At 52.5% G+C, this 22,167-nt stretch overlaps 1 protein-coding gene across 10 annotated transcripts in view; it reads right to left on the bottom strand.

The window, feature by feature from the left end:
* Positions 1–22,167, bottom strand: part of ERI3 (ERI1 exoribonuclease family member 3) — a 128,240-nt gene that overhangs the window by 13,054 nt on the left and 93,019 nt on the right. For 9 of the 10 annotated variants that reach the window (XM_047870040.1, XM_047870042.1, XM_047870044.1 and 6 more), the window contains one exon: positions 13,478–13,577. The exons of the other annotated variant lie outside the window; for it this stretch is intronic. In XM_047870040.1, coding sequence (XP_047725996.1) covers positions 13,478–13,577 — 100 coding nt within the window. The remainder of the gene's footprint in view (positions 1–13,477; positions 13,578–22,167) is intronic. 10 annotated transcript variants of the gene reach the window in all.

The following is a 22,167-nucleotide window of genomic DNA, read 5'->3' as shown; positions in this document are numbered from 1 at the left end:
CTGATCATCCCTACAAAGTGGGTGTTAGAGCTGCCACTGGCCCCCTTCTCTTGACACTTTCTACTCTCAACCTGGGCAAACTTATCCAGCCCTAAGCTTTATCTACCATATATTTCCCAGTGATTTCTAAACCTATATTCCCACTACCACCACTGTGGTCCAGGGTACCACTACCTCTCACCTAGGAGACAGCAGTGCCCCTGCCAATCTCCTCCATGGTGTCCTTCTAAGCCACAAATCTGGTCTTTTCACTCCCTGTCTTAAAACCCTTCAATGATCCTGGAACAGAAAAAGGACAGCATTGGAAACACTGGTGAAATCCAAGTAAGACCTTCAGTTTAGCTAACAGTATGGTGCACATGGTCACCTCCTGGTGCTAGTAATTGTACTGTGATTATGTAAGCTAGTTAACATTAGGGGAAACTAGGTAAGAGATGCACAGAAACTTTCTGTAATGTAAAATTAGTTCAAAGTAAAAAGTTCAAGAGTTCATAATTAAAACAACAACTACCTCCAACAGCAGCACCTTGCAGCTCTCAGGACAGTGTCCCAACTTCTTTATAAAGTTCCAGAGATCTGCCCAGGTTTCCCTCTAAGGCCTCATCTTACCCACTCTCCTGCTCGACCCCCAAGTTCAGGCTCTTTTGCTTCTCAGCTTTTTCACATGCTCTTCCTTTTGTCTGGAAAGCCCCAACCCCTGCTATCATTTCCTGAAGTGCCTTACCTGGGCCCTCATGTTTGTGTTAGGAATCCTTCTATGTGTTTTCACAGCACCCAATGTTCCTCCACTGTGATAGCCTCTGTCACCTCCTGCTAGACCACAAACCCAAGGGCACTAATGTTTCCTGTGCAGAGGCCCTCAGTAAACATGTATTAAGTGGAAGAAAGGGAGAACTGGAAAAAAAAGAGGGAAGCTGGGAGATGAGATCACAGGTGAACGTACTCCAGCCCTGACGTGTCGCCTGAGGCCTAGACATGCCCAGGTCCTGAAAACTAGTCAAGGTCTTTGTTCCCAGCTTCCAAAGTGCTGAGGGCTTCAGCCTCTTCCCCACTGCCACTCCTTCCAAGTATCTTGCTTTCCTTAAGACCTGCTGGGCCAGGAGACTGGCTGGGACCTGAGCTCTCAGCAGTCCAGCCACCAGTCTGTTCAGCAAACCAAGGCATCTGGGGGTGGTAGTAGTGGTGTTGGGGCTCCCCAGTCCTAGCCAATGATGCCCTGGAGAAGGGCCTGGCTGTGCCTGGGGACTCTGCAAGGGGGGCTGTCCTCCCTAAGCCCAGTCCCACCTGGTAAATATTTCATCCTCAAGCTGCTCAGCTAATCCCTATTAATTTCAATACCGCCGCCTTGCCTGGCTCAGCTCCCAATGCATTATTTATCCCCTTTGTTTGTTTGTCGCTAACAGGTGGGCCCCAGCGGAGGCGCTGACTGGGGACAAGCCCACTCCATCACAGTGTGGCTGTGAATTAATCATGAGGACTAATGGGAAGCACCTCGGCTCCAGGCACTGCCCTAGCTGCCTCCCCCTGCCCTGGCACCCAGGGGTGGGCCAGGGCCACCCCAGCTCTACTTAATTCAAAACAACACATTTTATTTACTATCTGCCTACACGAGTCAGACTCAAGGTTACCCTTTGGGGATATAAGCTGAACAAACAGATGTAAATTCCTGCCCTCAGGAAACTTACAATCCAGTTGGGGAGAGAGGCGTTAAACAACTATTTCTTTGGACTGTGAGGAAATGCTGTGCAGGGAGAGTGCTAGGTGTTAGGAAGCTGTGCACAGGGAAGGACCTGACCAAGTCTAGGGGTCAGGGAAGGCTTCCTTGGGGAAGCAAACTTTGAACTGTGCTCTGAAGGATGAGCAGGAGTTAATCAAGACAAGGGATGGGAATGAGGGGCTCCCAAGGACAAAAAAGCCATGTGGGAAGGCCCTGAGGTGAGAGAAGGAATGGCAGTTTCCAGAAAGTGGGGGAGGACCTTGTGTTGGGAGTGCGGGGGCATGAGGAGAATGGCCTGAGAGTGGCCAACAAGGTCCAGCTTGGGATGCTCTTCTCCCTAAATGACCAGCGTTTGTCCTGGTGGATTACCATGGACTCATCCTGAACACTTGATACGCGCACTCACACCACCTCTGCTGACTTGAGCAACATCTGATTTCTTGACCTTCTGCTTGTGGCTCCTGAGAGACGGTCAAGATCATTAATCCTCAATTGCATAGACTAGGAAACTCAGGTGAGCATTCACCCTGGGGCTTATGAGAAGGCCTGTATGGGCGTCACAGCTCAGGTGTGCCCATGGCAGGACAGGGCTGGATCTGGCCCATTGACTTTGTGTGGGGCCCAGGTACAGGGCTGGGAACACTGACCTGCCTCAGCCACAAGTGCTCACATCACCTCCCTCACCTCTGAAACCCAGCACTGGACTGGGTACCCAGACCTCAGCAAGTATCTTCCGAATGAATGGCTGATCAAAAGTAAACACCCCACCATCCCCCACAAAGATCTTTTTCCCAGACACTCCCTTTAAAACTTTTCCAGAGATTTAAAATAGACTCAGGCTTTATAGTAAGCCTGGGAGGTAGAAGCCATCATCAATCCCATTTTAAAGAGGAAGAGACAGAGGGCTGGGGTGGTGAATGTCTTACCCAGGACCACACAGCCAGGAAGTGATGAGCCCTAACTAGAACAAGGTCATCCTGTTTCCAGGCTCCTGGCTCCATCACATCCATAGGTCTGCCCCTCTGTGGGCATCTCCCCAGGAATCTTCCTTGGTGGCTCCAGGGATCCTAGCTCTCAAGAATGACCTCAAAAGGCACCTTGTTTATGAACCAAGTGTAGCTCTGCCAGGGCAGAGCCCTCACTATGCACATGGTCAGGGTTTGTAATTCTATTCAAAGTGGCCACTTTGAAAATCCATATGTCTCCAGGCTCCCTGTACATCATGGTGTCAAGTCCCGGAGCAGAGGCATCCATCAGCACCTCCCGATGCCATGGTCTGTGTGCCCACATACCTGTTCCCACCCACGTGCCTGTCCTTGGCTCCTGGCTGCTCTGGCGGCACTGCCCCACTCCGTGCAAAGGCTCATGCTGGCCTGCCTGCTTGGCTCAGCCATACCATTACCTTCAGACTAGTCTGGCTAGCTGCTGGGCCCCACCCCAGCCCTAAATGTGTCCTCTGCTCTGCCTGGTTCTCTGCTCTCTTGGAGCCAGGCAGCCAGCACGGAGGCAGCCTCGATAACTCGCTAACGTGCTGCCCATGCTGTTCTTAAAAATTTATGACTGTGCAACATGAAAAATCCGGCTGAGGAGCCGTCATTAGCGGCGCTGCCTCCTTCCCCCACCAGAGCCGCCCTCGTAAATTGAGATTTATGGCTGCAGCAGGCGGGGTGGGGGCGTGTGCAGACGGTGAGGATGTTGTGGGGGAGACAGGGAGACCGATGGATGAGACAGTGGTGGGGCCAGGGGCTCCCCCCTGCGGCAGCTCCAGTTTATCACAGTCTGCGGTGATACCCACGGAGAGTAAGGTCTGGCCTGGGGTGTCAGCCTGGCACTGATGCTGGAATCCGCTTGGCAGTGTGACTGGAGGGGGAGGGGCCTATCCTGTGCCAATCACTGGCTCCTTCAGGTATAGGACCAGATCCTGAGGTCCAGGTGCCAAGCAAAGGCCTCACAGGAGGATGATTTGAGGAGGGTCATCCTTGCTGGAGTCACAAGACTGGGGACCCCAGAGCCAGCTTCTCCAACTGTAAGCATGTAGGTTGGGCAATGATTGTGGCATCCCAACCAGAGAACTGGAGGAGAGGTAGGAAGGGAGCAGAAGGGTGCCAGCAGTCTTCCCTTCCCTCTCTTCTCTCTGGTAAGAAGGGCCAGTGGAGAGGACATTAGAGTCGGGAGTGCAAGTACCAGACCCTGTCACAAAGTGTCCCCAGACAGAGGCCAGACTGGGGCTGAAGAGAAAAGGTGATCCCACAAGCCCCCCCACCCCAAACCCCCCGCATATCCCCCCACAGGCCCTCCCTATTACCTCCCTGCTGCCTCCTCCCCTGCTCACTTAGCCCTGTCAGCCAGGCCATTATGAAATTGGGGTTTCATTTACAGACTAATTAAACATTACAGCTTGTTCACAATTACAACGCGGGGATGAGGGAGTAACTAATTACGGAAGAAATGAGCTAACATTTATCTCTGCTCCCACCCTCCCTCTCCCTACTGCCCCCCCCCCCCCCAATCTGGCTTCCTCCTACTCTCTGGTCAGTACCTACTCTCTAGGCTTATTTTCAGGATGGGGGACTGGAAGGGCTCAGCACCCACCCACCCACCCTGGACACAAAATCCGACTGCTGCTCCCAGACGCTCTGGGGAGGGGTGAAGTTCCCAGGGCCCTGATGCAGGAGACAGGGCTTTTGTGCAAGACCTTGGGTGTGACTAAAGTATGGAACCCTGTGATGGTATGTGTGACTATTACATGGGGGGTGGGGGGAACACTCCACTGTGGTGTGTGAGTGTGACAGTTCTGTAAGGCTGTGTGGCTCTCTGTATCTTTACCTTGCAGGGCAAGGTTTTGGTGTGATTGCTGCAGACAACTATTTATGAGACGGGGTATGTGTGTGAATGAACCACACCTTCACCCTCAAGCCCTGGACACAAAAGAAAAGAACTGGGTGGCTGCAGGAGGTGATGGTCAAAGCAGCCCTGGGCCCAAATCTCCACTGCGCAGCCCTACTCATTCCTGCCTCCCAAGCAAGAAAGGGAGCAAGGTTACCCTGTTCTGGGAGCTCGGCTCATCCCTGCCCTCAGGTTGGTCTTGGCTTCTGGCCAGATGCCCCTGGGGCCCAAGAAGCCTCCTGGGGGCCTGGGGTGCCCCCTGTGGGCAGGAGTCCTGGGGTCTGGCTGGCCTGCTGCAGAGTTTAATAATAGTAACAGTGAGAGTAAGCGTTTCCATCCTTCCTGCCTTTGGGCAGAAGAAGAAAGGAAAGAGGAGGGAGAGGAGGGAGTGGAGGGAGCGGGCTGAAGGGAGGCTTTGAGGCCTCAGAACTCACATCAAACGGCCGGATCTGGGCCTAATTGTCTGACCCCTGCCCCTGCCTTCAATCAGCTCTGCGGCTCCCCGCCCGCCCCTCGCCTAACTAGCAGCCATGTTCTCCTCATTAGGACAAGCTCCCCTTGCACACGTGTCCCCGGACATGTCCCTAGCACTCCCAGCTCCCAACCCTGCCTGGTGGGAGGGTACAGTGGGGACCCAGTTTTGGAGGGGCCCCTGGGACAGCTATACCCTCTGCCACCACAGCTGCCTGGACTGAACTGCTCAGCCCCTCTCCTTGAGCTGCAGGGGCCTGGATGCCACATGTGGTGACATATTCCTGGGCTGGCTCAGCCGCTGGGTGCGTTCTGTCCTCTGTGCGTCCTTCTTGCTACAGCCCGACTGTCTGAGACACACTGCTCCTGAGGGTGGATGTGTTTGAACCCTCCCTTTTGGTCTGGTTCAGCCAGGCAGGGGGCCTGGTCTGGGTCAGGGTCTGTGTTGAGAGGCCAGGAGCGGAAGAAACGTGTCTGCCTGCTGTACAAGGGTGGTTCCTTTCAACGGACCCAGGCATGCTGAGGTGTGAGTGGCTGCGGCTACGGCCACTGCAGTGAAGCAGCAGAGCTTGGTGGTGAAGAGCTTGGACCTTAGAGAGATGTATGTTTAAATTCCAGCTCTCCCACATCCTTCTCTGCAGCCTTGGGTGAATGATAATCTTCTTGAGCTTCAGCTTCCTCACACACAGTAGTGGTGACAGCCCCTGTCTCACAGGGTTTGGGAAGTCAATGAGATAACACATGTAAACTCCTCTGTGCTATACATCTGGCACTCAGCAAATGTGGACAGATGCTGGTGTTGATGGGCAATTCAGACCAAGTTGCCCTCTCCACAGGCCATAGCCCAACTTTGCTCAGGTGGGGTCTGGGGTCTGGGCCCTGGTCAACAGTGTCAAGGACAGAAGGAGCTGTGGGGAAGGCTCCAGAGCCCTGTAGAAGAGGAGAGCAGCTCCCAGGGGCACAGCTAATGTCAGGGGCAGAAGCACCTAGGCTGGAGCCTACGCTTAGGGGCAGGAATGTTACACAGCAGCTTCAGGTGGCAAGGGCAGGGTCCAGCTGAAAGACTGCCAGGTAGCCTTAGGTCAGCTGAGTGGGTCTGGGGCTGGTCCATGAGGCGGGGCCCATCCCAGGAGTGTTCTGGGTCTGGGAGGAGGAATGCTGTGAACACCACAAGAGTGAAGGCTGTCTGGCTACTCATGGCGCTCATTTTCAGGATACCAGACCTGTATGTGATTGGGGGAGGGGCTGGCCTGGTCTGGGCCCTGACATTGTCTCTCACCTTAAACCAGTGGTAATGACTTGCAAATATTGATGAAAACGCAAACTACAGAGATTGTGTTTTTCGGGGAGTGAAGGTGGGGAGCCGGGATAAGGAGGAAAATAAACTGAAATGAAGTCCAGTTATCTCTCATCTGTGGCTGCTCCTAATCCCCCAGCCCAAAGGAATCCAATGCAGCCCCTTATCTGCCCTGTCAATCACTCCATCACCACCCAGTGCTTGGTGGGCACCACACACCCTCACACACTCAAGCACATGCTCACACATGCACATACACGCACACACTCACTCCACCGACTCTTGCTCTAACACTCCCGCCCACCCCCAGCCCATTACTCCTCTGAGTAGAAGCAGCCAGCACGCAGGTCCTGCCAGATGGATGCAATTTGCATAATATCAGCAGTGGAGGCTGCAAGATCACCAGGGGTCAGGGCGCTGACATCCCCGCACAGTCTATCTGCAAGTGCTAATTTGGCCGGCATTGATCTGTCTTTCTGATTTCTTTGTCATTTACGTCTGCGATGGTTTGACAGGAGATACAGAGAGAGACAAGGGGAGGCCAGGCCGGGGCCCGGGGCTACGAAGGTAGGGAAACAAAGATTGTACTTCCCAGTGCATCACACACACAGAACATATACATACATACACCAGAACCTTCCCCCTTCCATCCATCAGTTCACTTGTCCATCCGTCTACCCGTTTTTCCATCTGTGGTTGTTACAGAAGACTAGAGCCTGGTGTCTGGCAAGGACCAATTCCTCAGATGTCCTGGGGGCTCTAGAGGTGTCAGCTCAGGAAGGAAGGAGTGAGTACCCCTCCAGGTAAATACTACCTCCAGGCAGGCCAGTGGAGCCCCTGTCAATGCCTGGAGAGTTATCCCTTCTCATGGCCAACCATGCCCCATCTGCTCACTTTTCTGGCCATACCAGAAAGAACCAGACAGGAGTGGGGGGTGGGGGTGGGGGTAGTGCCAAGGAAGCACATACTCCAGCTGTCTCTGGCCCCCTCTCTATAAGGCAGCTGTGCTAACTCCTCCTGTCCCAGCCCTGAAGATGGCCAGAGAGGGTGGGTGGGCAGGTGCGTGTGTGTGTGTGTGTGTGTGTGTGTGCGTATGCAGCACCCCTCTCTGCCTCTCTGGGACAGCCAGGGAGAGAGCTACTAGGTCTGCAGGGGACTTATATCAGTACTTCACTACCCTCAGGTTATCCGAAGCTCAGACTGGCCTCTAGCTGATTCTGAAGCCCTCTAGCTCAGCCAGAAAGTCTTAAATTAGATCTAAATGTTACCCACTGAACCCTTGGCCACTGTCCCCACATTCTGCCATGCTGTGGGAGAAGCATTCCGGATAGGGATGGGGACACTGCTTGGGTAGATGTCACGGGGAAAGGGAAAGGGAGGATAAGATCACAACTCTGGAAAGAAAGAGCCCACTGCAGAGAAGTAGACATGGTCACTCTGTCAAGAGAGGCAGAGGGGCTTGAGCCTTCCAAGGGTGAAAGCCCCCTCCCTGCCAGCCACAGTGGCTCTGTCTTGGCCCCACCTCCTTTCCCTTGCTGATGGTAGCAGAGCAGGGTGATCAGAAGGAACTCCCTGCTGGGCAAGAGGGGGGCTGGCGTTTGGTGTGTGCTAATCCCGGGCCTGAGGTCTTCAGAGGGACCTGGGGAACTTCAAGGAGGGGAAGGCAAAGCTGTACTGTAGACGAGCTCATTAGCCAGCACCCCCACCCCCCCACGAGGAGGAGGGCGGGCGGCCCAGGGAGCGTGGCGGCAGAGGCGGCAGAGAAAAGGCTGTCACTGTCCTTTCTTCCTTTTGGTACAAGCGTCTCCCTGAGCCGACGATTCTCCTGCAGTGACACCTCTCACGGGAGCTAATGAGATCCGTGTCACAGAGCTAATGCGCTCTGACTGGACTCTTGATAGACACCCTACTCCTTCAGGGGAGACCACAGGCCAGTACTGCCCTCCTGGGCCAGATCCCTACCTTGCCACCTGCCAGCCCAGCTCTTTTGCCAAACCATGCTGGGCAACAAGCTCCTGAGAGTCCACTTGATGTCTGGCCATCCCTCTTTACCATGAGCCTCACAGGGACCCTCCTCAGGCCCTGAACAGAGGGGCTACGGAACTAGGAAGACAGGACCACCCAGCCAGGCAACAGGGAAGGTCCAGTTATTCTCCCAGCCAGCTGAAACCAGCAATCTGTGGGGCCTCCATATCCCAACAACAGGTGAAATTTTACTGACATTTCCTGTGCAGATTTCCAAAAAGGAAAAAGGGAAGAAAGCCTGGGTCCTGCTGTTAGAGAGATCAAGTATGTAGGGCCTGAACATCACCCCCAACAAACCAGAAGAGAGGTCCAAGGGTGTATTCTGTACATTCACACTAGGAAGGCCAGGCAAGATTCTCAGAAAAGGTGGCCCCTGGAAAATGGGTGGGATTCCCCTGGTCCATGAAGTAGACAGCAAACAAATCAGAGTAAGAACTGTCAGAATCTGAAGGAGGTCAAAAGCCAAGCGTTGCTGGGCTCTGGCTCTGATGGCGACTGTAGCAGGGGTGAAAGGGTGGCAATGTCTCCTTTCCTTTCTTCCTCAGCTGCTGCTACCAAGGCTTTGTCAAGGCCTGTATGTTTTATATTAACTGAGGGAAATGATGGAAGTGAGCTTGTATTCTTCCTCAACATCTCTGTTGAGAGCACAAAGCCCGACACCAAAAAGGTGCTTCCTGGTTCAACACAGTGGTAAGAACACAGACTCTGCACTCAGATGGACCCGGGTTTGAGTCCTGGCTCTCCAATTCAACTGGCTGTGTGACCTCAGGTGAGTCACTTAACTGAGTCTCAGCTTCCTAATCTATAAAATGGGAATGATAATGCCCGTCTTCCATAAAACTGGTGGGAAAATTATATTAATAAAAAGTACCCCCAAATAATGTGAGTCCCCTGTTGACCCTTTCTATGTACATGCAGTCCCTCTTCACCCACAACCCGCTCCACATCACCCTGTTCACCAGGCTCCCAAGGCCAAATCCACCACCCCTGAAGGAAGTATCCATCTCCTGACTAAGAGGCCGTGCTGACAGCCCCCCACACCCTCTTTCTGCCTGGAGCTCTACTGCCTCCATCCCTGAACCTACCTCTCCCTTAATTGCCAGGGCCAACTGTATCTGTCTTGACGACAGTACCTGTGAGCTCTGTGGGGGGACGGGCACTCTGTCATCTTCACCAATACATCTATCACAGTTCCTGACACATAATAGGTGCAAAGTAAACATACACTGACCTGGTCCTCTACTTCCATTCCCATGGCTACTGCTGGCTCTGAATTAACCATCACCTCCATGTACTTTACTGAACCTTCCCCTCTGCAGTTTCTCCTCGCTAGTCCTCCCTGTACAAACTCTCAGTCTGCTCTAATTGAAGCCCAACTCTGACCAGGTCACTCCTCTGCCAGGAGGCTCTCACAGCTCCTCCTCAAATAGCTCAGCCACAAATATCCATCCCAGTGGGCCCTCTCCCCTCCTACAGCCTACCCCACAGCTCCAGGCCATCTGCGTCACCCTCCAGCATACCTGCCCCTTGCTCTCTCAGGGCCACCACCACTCAGAACTCAGCAGGAGTCCCCACCAGGCAGGTCCAACAAACTCTCCCTACCACACATACCTTAGAAAGAGGCTCAGGAGATCTCTCTAGGGCTAGAGAAAAATTGGTGATTTGCACACAGAGACATTGCGCACCCCCCCCCCCCCCCCAACACAGCACTGTGGGAGAGCCAAACACATCCCAGAGATGACTGAGCTCTGGGTTCTGAGGGACCCTTGCCCAGCATCACCAATGCTGCGCCCCCCCACCCCGCCACCAATATGCATACCACTCCCCACTCCAGGCTGGCAGCTCCTCACGCAGTTAATTAGCACTATGTCACTGAGGACCAGCCTGAGTGGCCAGTGACAGGAGCTGACCCTTGACCCCAGGGCTGGGAAACAGTCCACATCAAACTCTTACAGCGCGACCCTTTTAGCACGCACAGTAACTCGGGGCACCGCCAGCTGAAGCTCATTAAAGCTGTCTCTTTGGCGCGAGGGCCATTAACCTCACTGCTTAAAACCAACGCCTCCCCTCCCCGCCTCTCCCAGCCCAATTAATGCCCTGCATCCTCCCTCCCCTCCAAGCACCCTCACCCACACCTCAGAGCCAGCTAGGAGCTGGCAGGGCAGCCCTCTACATTCAAAGATACAAAGACCCTGTGCCAGGAACCCCTGGCACCCTAGGGAGGCCCTGGTGTTGTCAGGGCCACAGAAGAGGGGGCTCCTTGAGCACCCACTGTGTGCCAGGCCAGGCACTGCATAAGTCCTTTACACAGACAGCTTTACTGAACCTCTCCAACAGCCCTGAGAGGCACTGGCATTATCCCTTGTCTAAGGGCACAGGGCTCTGGTTGGTAGAGCCAGAACTTCCTTTGGCTCCAAAGCCCTTAGTCCATTGTGACTCATATCTTTGGACTGTCCCCTGTGGCCCACCCAGATGGAAAAACCTTCTTTCCTGAAGAGGGAAGGAACATCTCAGGAGTTGTAATAACAGAGTGGGAAGAAGGAACCTCTTCCTCTCACAAATACACCCTGAAACACATCCACAGAAGCAGGGCAATCCCACTGACCCAGTCCCACTGGTCCCTCCTACCACCCAGACTCCATTATTTGCAGCCCCTCCCTGCCTGGGCCAGCACAAGTCTTCTCACTGATCCTCATTCCCTGGTTCCTCCCTTTCCCATCCCATTGATTCATCTACTCACTTGTTCATTCAGCCCCCCACCCCAAAGAGTTTACTAAGCATCTACTAGGAAATAGTTTGTGCAGCACATACTGCCTCATCAATTCTGAGTAAGAGCTTTGATAGTGCTGTTCTCTCACAAACCTCCTGTCTCCTCAAAACCTCATGAAAGAGCCAACCCTTTAACCTGGCATTCAAGACCTGCTTATTTCCCCATTTCTTTTCCAGCTGTTCCCTAACCCAAATGTCCCTCCTGCTCCAATCACAGGAAACTACTTGTAGGTGTCTAACTTGTTTTCAACATGCCTTTTTATGCTTTTGTACGTACAGTTACTCCTAAGTAGAAAACCCTTCCCCCATTTTTCTACCTATAAAACTCCTATTCATCCTTCAAGGATCTCCTGACTCAAATGCTTTCTTCTTTAGGAAACTCCCTGCTGGCCTCCCAAGCATATCACCTTGCTAGGTTTGGGGTCTTCTCTAGGTTGTATGGAATAGCTCCTATGGAAGGGAACAGCAGCTGCTGTGGGGCATCCCCAATTCTCTAGGCATGTTGACTGCTTCCTCTTTCCCTCAGGACCCCACAAGAGCCTTGTGGGGTGTCCCAGCAAGAATGATAAGGAGTATCCCTGAAGTCAGTGAGATGTAAATAAAGAAGCAGAAGTCACTTTGGCACCTGAGGACAGGGGAATCCTCCCTTGGGGCAGCCTAAGCGTTCCTATCACATCCCTCAGTACCCTGGGTACCCAGTTCAATCTCTGTCTCCTCCTTGGATATGACCTCCTTGAGGACAAGCACTTCCACTCAGCATGCCCAGCACCCACTAGGCACCAGTGATGTCCGTGGAAAGGATGAAGGGCTAGTCTGTAACAGGTGACTGGGTCCTTTTGGTATACCTTGCCAGTCCCCTCCACCACCATAGCTCCCCAAAGGTACACAGGTTATGATAATGTCATAGCACCTCCCAGGAATACCCCCCCCACCCCCCGCCACTCCTCCCCACTTGGAACAAAGCCTATGCTTGTCAAATACCCTGCTTGAGGGGTGCCTGGGTGGCTCAGTCAGTTAAGCAGCCGACTTCGGCTCAGGTCATGATCTCGCGGTCCGTGAGTTCGAGCCCCGTGTCGGGCTCTGTGCTGACAGCTCAGAGCCTGAAGCCTGTTTCAGATTCTGTGTCTCCCTCTCTCTGACCCTCCCCCGTTCATGCTCTGTCTCTCTCTGTCTCAAAAATAAATAAACGTTTGGGGCGCCTGGGTGGCGCAGTCGGTTGAGCGTCCGACTTCAGCCAGGTCACGATCTCGCGGTCCGTGAGTTCGAGCCCCGCGTCAGGCTCTGGGCTGATGGCTCGGAGCCTGGAGCCTGTTTCCAATTCTGTGTCTCCCTCTCTCTCTGCCCCTCCCCCATTCATGCTCTGTCTCTCTCTGTCCCAAAAATAAATAAACGTTAAAAAAAAAAATTAAAAAAAAAAAAAATAAATAAACGTTAAAAAAAAATTAAAAAAAAAATACCCTGCTTGAAAGCATTTGCATGACGTGTGCTCACACACACAAAATCAGATACACAGAAATGAACGGACTTTCTGGTGGATACACACACAGGCTGATGGTTACTTCCATATACAGACACATGCCCTCAGGAAAATGTACAGATATATTGTTACACACACACACACACACACACACACACACACACACACACACACCAAACCCATACTGATGTATCAGAAGCAGAGCCTCCAATGCCTAGAACCAGAGTCACTCCAGCTCCTTCCCAGGCAGGAATCCCTCTGAGGGTGCACACATGCTTGGTACCCCAAGTGGCCCCTCCCAACCCAGGCAGCGCTCAATGGAGGCTGCTGCTCCTGCGGGGGAGTCAATACCCTGTGGACGGAGCCATCGGTCAGAAGGACCCCGACTAATTAAAAGCTGGTGAGGTTTAAATAATTCATCTCCTTAACTCCCATTGATCGCCCAGTTTAGTAGCCACAGACTTGAAACAATATTAAACAGTCTCCTCTAGCTCCATGGGGGGTGGGTAAGCTGACATGTGCCCACCCCTCTGAGGACATCACCCACCAGAGATGCAGGAGGGGTCAGGGATATCTCGGCCTGAATCCAAGGACACCTGTGACCCACCCAAAGACCAGATCCCAGTCTCCTCCTAAATAGTGTTTTGAGAGATTTTTTCCAATGGTCTGGTTCCACTCTCCCCTCACTCCACCCTCCTTCCCCACTCCCCCCAGCTATGGAAAGCACCCCGTTAGAGCACAGAATGAGCCAAAGGACCCCTCTGTGTGCCAAGGGACTGGGGCATGCGGGCACGGGACTGACTGAGCTGCCAGGGGTATATGTGGAGGGACTGACCAATGCCGCTGTGGGGCCGGCCTATGTGTTGCAGGCTGAGGCCCTTGTTCATGTCTAGAAGTCCATTCTTGGGCCAGCAGCCCATGGCGAAGCTGTAAGCCTGGAAGACAGGAGGCAAGAATGGTTAACAGAGGCCCTGGTCCCCAATACTTACCACCTCCACCCTCCAGCCGAATCGTCCCACTAAGGGCTTACTCTCATCATGTCACTTCATGAGAGTCCCCTCATGGAGGCCCCTTTCCTCTAGGACCCCCACCAGAAAACCCCTTCTTCTTTCAGAGCTCCTTTTGTCCTAGGTATCTCCCATCAGAGACTCCCAACCCCCACTGGGTGCCCCCTTGCCAGGCTCCTCTAGACAGCTCCCATTTACTAAGACCCTCCTTTATCAGGACCATCCTGGGGCACCTGGGTGGCTCAGTCGGTTAAGTGTCCGACTTCAGCTCAGGTCATGATCTCACGGTTTGTGAGTTCGAGCCCCACATCGGGCTCTGTGCTGACAGCTTAGAGCCTGGAGCCTGCTTCAAATTCTGTGTCTCCCTCTCTGTCTGCTCCTCCCCTGCTCACTATCTGTCTCTCTCTCTCCTTCAAAAATAAAAAAAAAAAAAAAACGTTAAAGAAAAAAATTTATCAGGACCATCCTGTCAACAGGGCACCCCCCTCACCAGGCAGCCCTATTAGATTCTGCCTTTCCAGACTACCCAGCACTCTGCTGGGCCCCTCCCCACAGTATTGCTGGTCATAAAGCCTGGTGTCAGAAAGGACCTAGGAGACTAACATATCTAAACTTCACTCTACAGATAGGAACAACACTGAAGTGAGAGGGGGCCAACCACCTGCCCATGGTCTAATTGCTTTAGACTGAGAGGCAGGCCAGGTTATGGAAGGCTAGGTTCCATGTGTGGGCTCAACTGAGGAGGGGTAAGGTCTCAAGCAGCTGTGATGGGAACATATGAAGAGAGAGAGAGAGAGAGAGTGTGTGTGTGTGTGTGACAGAGAGACAGAGAGAGAGAGAGAGAGAGAGAGAGAGAGAGAGAGAGACACTGTGTGTGGTTGGGGGAACAGATCTCTGCTGAAGGTCAAGTGCTCACTTATGCATATTCAAAGCGGCCACCCATCGATCTGTACTTAATTGTTTTCCTGGGGTTGGGGAAGGAAGTGCTGGGGGCATCGATCTGCTCAGGCCCCTAGCACTTCATTGCCCCCCTCCGTCCCCTACTCTGCGCCACCTGGCCGCACCAACCTCCGTGGTGGGGGGTGGTACATGGTAGGACAGGGATGGCACTTTTTCTCACAGCCCCTTACAGGCACAACTGACTCGATAGCACAGATGAGGAAACTGAGGCCCAGAAAGAAGAGACTTACAAGGGTTAGAATGTTATTAAGTGACCCAGTGGGAATTTAATTCCTGCTCAGCCCAACAAGGGGGTACCCACTGGGGGTTGGGAGTCTCTGATGGAAGCAAAGTCCTGGGCTTCTATCAGAGAGCTGTATAGCTGGATGGCCCTTCAAACATTACCCATCCCTCACCTTTGAAGTCCTGGAACCCTAGACTGCCCTCCTCCCAGGGGAAGAAAGCAAATGGGATGTGGTCATTGGGAATGTAGCTTGGTTGAGTTCCCAGAAGCTAGGTGGTAGGGCCACTGGTGGAATGGAACTAAGGTGACAGCAGCCACAGTCAGACAGGCACTGTAGTGTGCCCACCCATCCCTGGGCCCAGAGGTCCCCATCCCATCACAGACTCCCTCAGGGTGAGGAAGGTCCAACATGGGGTCAGGAGGCTGGACAGAGTCGGTGCTAAGGCCAAGGGGCTGGGCAGAGGGCAGGTACCTTTCCTTCTCAGCTGCAGGAACCAAGCTTCAGCCCTGTGGGTGCTTCAACCTCAGCACCCTCCCGAAGCCATTTTCCTTGACATGGAGGTACCAGCCACAACTCAACTTCCCAGTCAACCCTCCCACGTTTTCCCACGCCACAGCTGAACCCACAAATCGGGGGCTGAGTGTGAGGCACAAGGACAGGGGAGAGAACGCTGGCTTGGAGCCAGGGCAGAGCCGGGGGAACGCAGGCAGAAGCGAGGGAAAGCAGCCAGTGGGTGGTGCACAGCTGGAAGAGCTGCTGAGCGTGGTCAGGGCCATGGCTGGAGCGCAGTGGGCCAGAGAGCAGTGGCGGGCCGGCTTTCAAGTACTTTAAAATCACTTACAAAGGCCGGATTAAACGATCAGAAATTCCATTTAATAGGACAAATAAAGAAATAACAATCTACCCTATCAGCCTGGAGAAGGCGAGCTGGATGGGTTTTTTTCCCCTCTAAAAAGGAAAAAGGGAAGGAAGGGGGAAAAAAGAAGGATAATGTGTGTTTACTCAAGCAAAGAAAAAAATATTTAAGTGATGTCGGGGAGAAGATTGCAGTAACTAGTGAAGAATAACATCGTCTACTTTGCTGTCAAATCACACCCGAATTTCAGTAATAGATTCTCGGCTGACACTCAATTCAATTCAAAGGTGATCCTGCTTTATCCCAGCCCATCAAATATTAAACACTTGCATTAGCAGGTGCTGCCGCTTCCCGGCTTAAAGCGGCGGGCGGGCAGCGGGCTGCTGAGGCCCCTCTGCTCTGCTCACGGCTTGGGGACAGGGCAGCTCAACGTTATCTGCACGTCATCCCGAGTCTTATCGCAGCTAAGCGGGAAGACCACTTCAGATAACATTAGACGCTTGCCCTGACGCGTCACCGTGATTAGATTATTATTATAATTATGACTCCCCAAGATCTTCCCTAGACTGGGACATGTGGAAGGGGGGCAGTGGGTGGCAGAGCCCAGGAGGGCCGGGCTGGGCCTGGCTGGACCAGGGCAAGCTGGAGCCCAGGCAGGAAAACAGAGGCAGCAGGCAAGGCAGAGGCCCCGGTCCCGCCTGACGGATGCCTTTCAGGAAGGGCAGTCTAGCTTGTCAGAGCGAGGGCGAGATGAATTGGCGTCTCCAGCGTGGCCGCGGGTGTCATGCGCACAGTTTCCTATTCCCAGATAAGGCATGATAACCAATTGCTGCCGTGACATGGCCTCATCCAGTTCTTCCTCAGGGGGGCACGGGCGGGGGGAGGGGGGCAGCACGTGCACATGGGTCTGCCAAGCTCCTAATAAGAGGGATTTAATTTTTACAAATGCTGCTTCCAGCGGGGCCTTCACATACCAGCCAAAGTCCAAAATGATATTAAAAATGGTTAATTAAAACTGCTCTCCTTCAGCCTGGGCTCTCCCCCTGCTGAGAACCCTGGCATGTCTCCCCCAGGCACTACCATACACCCCTGCAGAGCTGAACCTTCAGAAGTGACCACCAGCCTCAAGGAATCCCCACAGGCACAGCACCACAAGCTCCCTCCGGCTCCTACATCTAAGGTACCCCTCAGCCACAGACAACAGACAGAGCCACCCAGAGAACACAGGTCCCACAGCAATCTGTGTTCCTACCAACGTGTGGTCTGGATCCTCACACCTGCTGGCCCTCCATGTCTGTACGCACATGCCCACCACCCCCAGCACTCACTTCTTAAGTCCTTCCCCATCAGATACATAACCATCAAGTGTGCATACCCATACAGGCACCAAACTGCTCCTCAGGTTACTAGGCACATCCTTCCACTCCCGACTCCTTCCAGACATCCTCTGGGAGATTACATCCCTCTATGAATCTGAACAGAGCCTGCCCAGGAACCCAGCTTAGAACAAGGTGACATGGGCTGTGTCTCAGAGATTCTGGCTGAGAAGTCAAGGCTGGGACCTAGGGAACCATTAGAATAGGAGGATCAGGGAGGCTGTCCCCTGTGGTTGCCCACAGGGACAATGGAGACAAGCAGGCCTGTGTGGGGTTGGAGGCAGCTAGGAAAGCTTCCTGGACAGAGTGGTAGTGAAGGGCTGGAGCGGGGGTTGGGGGGTGGGGGGTGGGGGTAGGTTTGACAACATTCCAGGCGGGAGACACAGCAAGGACAAAGGAGAACGGCAGGAGCAAGCTTGGTGAGAGCACAGGCAAGGGCTTGGGTGTGGCTGGGGCAGCCAACAAGGACAGAAAGAGCCATATCTTGAGGTGCTGCTTCCCAGCTCTGTGTTCCAATGGCAACACTGGCATCAATCAAGGGGCCTAATTATTGTCCATCCCCTTTCTCCCGCCTGCATCCTATCCCCACTTCCTCCCTCTTTCCTGCCAGCCTGCAGGGTGTGGAGGTAAAGGACCCAGAAGCTTTCTGACTTTGCTGGGGCAGGAATGTGTCATAAGAGCTCTCACCAACAGCCTATGCCCAAGTCCCTTTCCCACACTGGTTCCAAATTCTTGCGGTGCCACTTCTCCAGCTGCACCTGCCCAGCTGTGGCTTCCTGGCCAAAGAGTGGGGCAGATGGAACGATGACTGAGGAGCCCCTGAGTCTATCCAAAGCAGGTGGAGCTGGGGTGAAAGATGCCGGGTCTACCAAACCACAACATCGCAGCCCTGTGCCAGGAAGGCACACACACTTCCCTTCCCCTGGGCTGCTGTAATTTCCATGCGCGGGGAAGCAGGTGCCGAGCTGCTCCCGGCTGGCTCTCCTCTCTCGCGGCTCTGCCCGCCTTGGCTGCTGCCCCATTAGCTTAGTGGCCAGCCATCTGCGACGGGCCTGCCGCGCAGCCCTGCTGTAGGCGCGGCGGGTGGCCCCCTGTGTAACAGGGAGCTTTGCCATTAGCGCCTTTAATATTCTGACACCTCAGCACAGCCTGCTATTACATGCAAACGCTGATCGCCCTGTGAAATTACATTGCTGGGCCCGCGAAATGGAATCGTGTATAATCAGCCTCCTCCATGCACTGTCAGTCCCATCACAAACACGGCGCCCGGCGGCTTACGGGGGCTTAGCAGCTGCGACAAGTGTATTGGGTTTAATAGATGAAGTAGCCCTCATCGGCAGCAGCATCAGATCCTTCAAAAAGGAAGGAAGAAGCATTGATGGCTGCTAGGGTGTCTCTGCCCACCCATTCACTACCTGCGAGGGCCCTGAGGGTGGGGTGGCTACTGAGTGGGTAGGGCAGTGGTTGGTGTTAGAACCCAGCTCAGAGTGCAGACAGAAGCACAGACTGCTCTGTAACTTCCAGAAAACCCAGATCTTCCAAGCTAGAACCAGCACATCAGACCTATCCAGCTTCCCCATGAGGTGGGGAGGAGCAGACCTTTAACCAGACCTGTAGGTGACATGTCACCTGGTGGACCTAAACCCAATGGGTCATTTCCCAAGACGAGCAACCAAATCAAATCACCCGCCATTTCCACAAACACCCAATGGATGAAGCTGTAAAGGTGATACTCTGAAGGATGGGGGAGAGAAAGCCTGACACACGTAACTACCTAGTTCTTTATTTAATTGGCCAACACTTCCATAGCTGGTGAACCAAGTACTAAGGACACAGGTAAACATGAGGATGGCAGATCCAGCAGCCCAGGCTTCAGAGGAAGGCAGTGTGGTCAGGCTCAGGAGTCAGACAAACACGGATTTGGTTCCCAGTTCTGCCAGTTATTAGCACTATCACTTTGGAGGAGTTATCAAAGCTCTCTGAGCCTCAGTCTCCCACACTACAAAATGGGATGATCGTTCTTTCCCCGGGTATACCTGAGGTCACTCAGGAGCACCCACTCCCATTATCTCCAGATATTCTTGGTGCCATCACCCAAAATGCACACTGACTTTGAGGATGCTGCTCCCTCTCCTTTTCTGGGCTCAGCCTAGCACCAATTGTGGCAGACTGTATTTTTCAGTGATGGCTGCAACACTATCTCGCATCTCACATGTTCTTCTTACAATGTGACTTTGATATACCTCTTATCTACAGAGGGAGTCTATGTCCCTCTCTTTGAAACAGAGTAGGCTTTTGTGATTATTCTAACTAACAGAGTAATGCAGAAGTGGTGCTGTGTGACTTCAAGGCTATTTCAGAAAAGTTGAGGCAGCTTCCTCCTCATTCACTGGAACACTTTCCCTGGAGCCTGAGCTGTTCTGTTAGTAGTCAGACTGTTCCAAGGCAGCCATCTTGCTAGGAAGCCCAAACTAGTCCATGCAGGGACCACAAACAGAAGCCACTGAACCAGGCAAAGAAAGAGCCAGCCAGCCGCTGCTATTCCAGTCACACCCTGTGCCAGCTTCAAGGACTAACTATAAATGAATGAGAGAAGCTGAGCTAGAAACACCTTACTGAGCCCTTCCTGAATTCCTGACCCACAGAAACCATGAGATATAATAAGATGGCTGCTGTTAAGTCACTAAATTTTGGGGTGATTAATTATGCAGTAATACTAACTAGGAAACCAAAACCTACCCACTTCTGGATATACTCTGCCAATACCTTCAACTTCTTGCTGCTTGGAGACTATTCTTCCTCTCTCTCTCTGGGACTGCATTCCAGGTCATCATCACACTGGGTAACTTCAGTATCTACAGGATAGCCCACCCATGAACCTTGCCTTTCAGTTTCTCAACTTCCTGTGCTCTAATGACCTTCTCCTCCTCTACCTATTTTAGCCATCCATCCCTATGGCCACACCCGGGGCCTTATTATCACCCAGAACTGCTCTCTCTCAGAAATCTTAACAAAGACACATTCCACTCTGACCCCAGCCTCCTATCCTTCAGCTTTTGTACCCTTTACTCTTGCTCTTTTCTCAGCCTGCCCATCCCCTTCCGGCCTCAATCCTTTCTCTACCAGGCCTGTGGCCCTGGGGTCTATCTTTTCAACCACTCATTCCCCAGTCTTCAACTCCTTGCCCACTTACCCTACTGCACCTTCCCTGAAAAAAACCCAACCATGACTCCATCCCTCTACACCTGTGCTTGAGCTGAGTGATGCTGGAAAGGCATTCTTCTGCATAGGAAGTGGACACTGTGGGGACCACCAGAGCAATTCTCAGTGGTATGCCACAATCCTACTCTTCTCTTTCATAAAGATAATAAAGCTGTGGCACAGAATTCTTTCAACTACATGCCCCTCATCTACGCATGCATCTGTATCCTTCCCCGCCTGCTCCTCTGCCAATGTTGTTCTAACAGAAGGGACACCTCACTTCTTGTCTAAGACCAATACTGTACCTGTGCTTTACACCTCGCCTTTCTCCCACCTGCTTAGTTCTGCTCCATCTGGGATCCCCTTTCTTTCTAAATTCTTAACCTCCCCCTCTCTGCAGGTTCCTTTCCACTAGCATTCTAGCAAATGCTTGACTCTCCATCAACTTCACACAACTTCTTATGTCTCAGGTTCCTCTTTGTAAAATAGAGGTAACAGTTCCTACTGAAGAGAGTTGATGTGAGGGTTAAATGAATTATTGTGTGTAAAGCGTTTAAAACAGGGGCGCCTGGGTGGCTCAGTTGGTTGCGTGTCCGACTCCAGCCTAGGTCATGATCTCATTGTTCCTGAGTTCGAGCCCCACATCAGGCTCTCTGCTGACAGCTCAGAGCCTGGAGCCTGTTTAGGATTCTGTGTGTCTCTTTCTCTCTCTGCCCCTCCCCGACTCGTGCTCGGTCTCTCAAAAATAAATAAAGCATTAAAAAAAATTTTTTTTTAAATAAAGTGTTTAAAACAATGCCTGGCCCTTTAAAAATTATGACAGTGTTAGATTATTATTTTTAAAGCCCTCCCTTCACTCCACATCCCCATCGGGTGACTGTTCTCCTATTAATAATAACCAAACTTCGAAGTTTGTCTTCACTCGGCTCCACTTACCTCCCCCATCACTCCTTAGCCCTTTGCAGTCTGGTTTCTGGCCTTGCCGTTGTGCTTTGCTCCTGTTAACGTCTATGGTCCTCACCACACCACCCACACCTAGGGACACTTTCAGGGTCTTGCTGTCTCCTCTACTCTGTGGCCTGCTTCAGCTTTGAAACCCTTCTCCTTTGGTTATGTTTGAGTTTTCTTACCTCTCTGCCCTGCCATTTTCCTCACAATCTCCCTGCAATCTTTTCTGTGTATTGCCATCCTCTGCATGCGCTCAGGTGCTTTTTGCTTCCTGTTTTGGTCTACACTCAACCACTCTCCCTGGGTGCCTTTTTCAACTTCCTTGTCTTCCAACTCTCCAAGTTCCGATTTGATACTCTTTGCCACTACTTGAGTATCAAACATATATACTCTATTGCCTACCTGACATTTCCACCTGGATTTCACTCAGGTACTTCACCTCAAACTTAAAAAACAAAAAACAAAAAACCCGTTTCAACATCTCCTCTCCAAAGTGCTCCTTCTCTTGGGTTCCCAAATCCCAGTGAAAGCCATTACCATCTCTGTGGTAGATCAGAAATGTTGGTTCAACTGTGCTTCCCTTCCTTCTTCTTCTTTACTGCCCCATGAGTCCTGGGATTACTGTTTCATGCCTCCAAGACTTGAGCAGTTCCTTCAGCCTGCCTAGAATGCCCTCTGCCTTCTCCCACTTTTTGTCCTAGTGAACACATACTCTTCTTTTACCACGAACTCAAAGTACCTTCCTTTCCCAAGATTTCCCTGACTCATCCCTTTTTTAACTCCCCCCCCACCCCATACTCTGAATAGCATCTGTAACACCAGATTTGTTTTACATAACTGTTACCACGATGCTGGGAGATTCTTAAGGGGAGGGGCTGTATCTGCTTTTTCTCTAAATGGTCTCCATTGAGGGAAGGGAAAACCAGACATCTCTTTGGGTCTCATTTTGCCAA

Source organism: Prionailurus viverrinus, chromosome C1 (genome assembly GCF_022837055.1).
Source record: "Prionailurus viverrinus isolate Anna chromosome C1, UM_Priviv_1.0, whole genome shotgun sequence".
Lineage (NCBI taxonomy): Eukaryota > Metazoa > Chordata > Mammalia > Carnivora > Felidae > Prionailurus > Prionailurus viverrinus.
The sequence above is the reverse complement of the archived record's forward strand: the minus strand, read 5'-3'. Positions and strand labels throughout refer to the sequence as shown.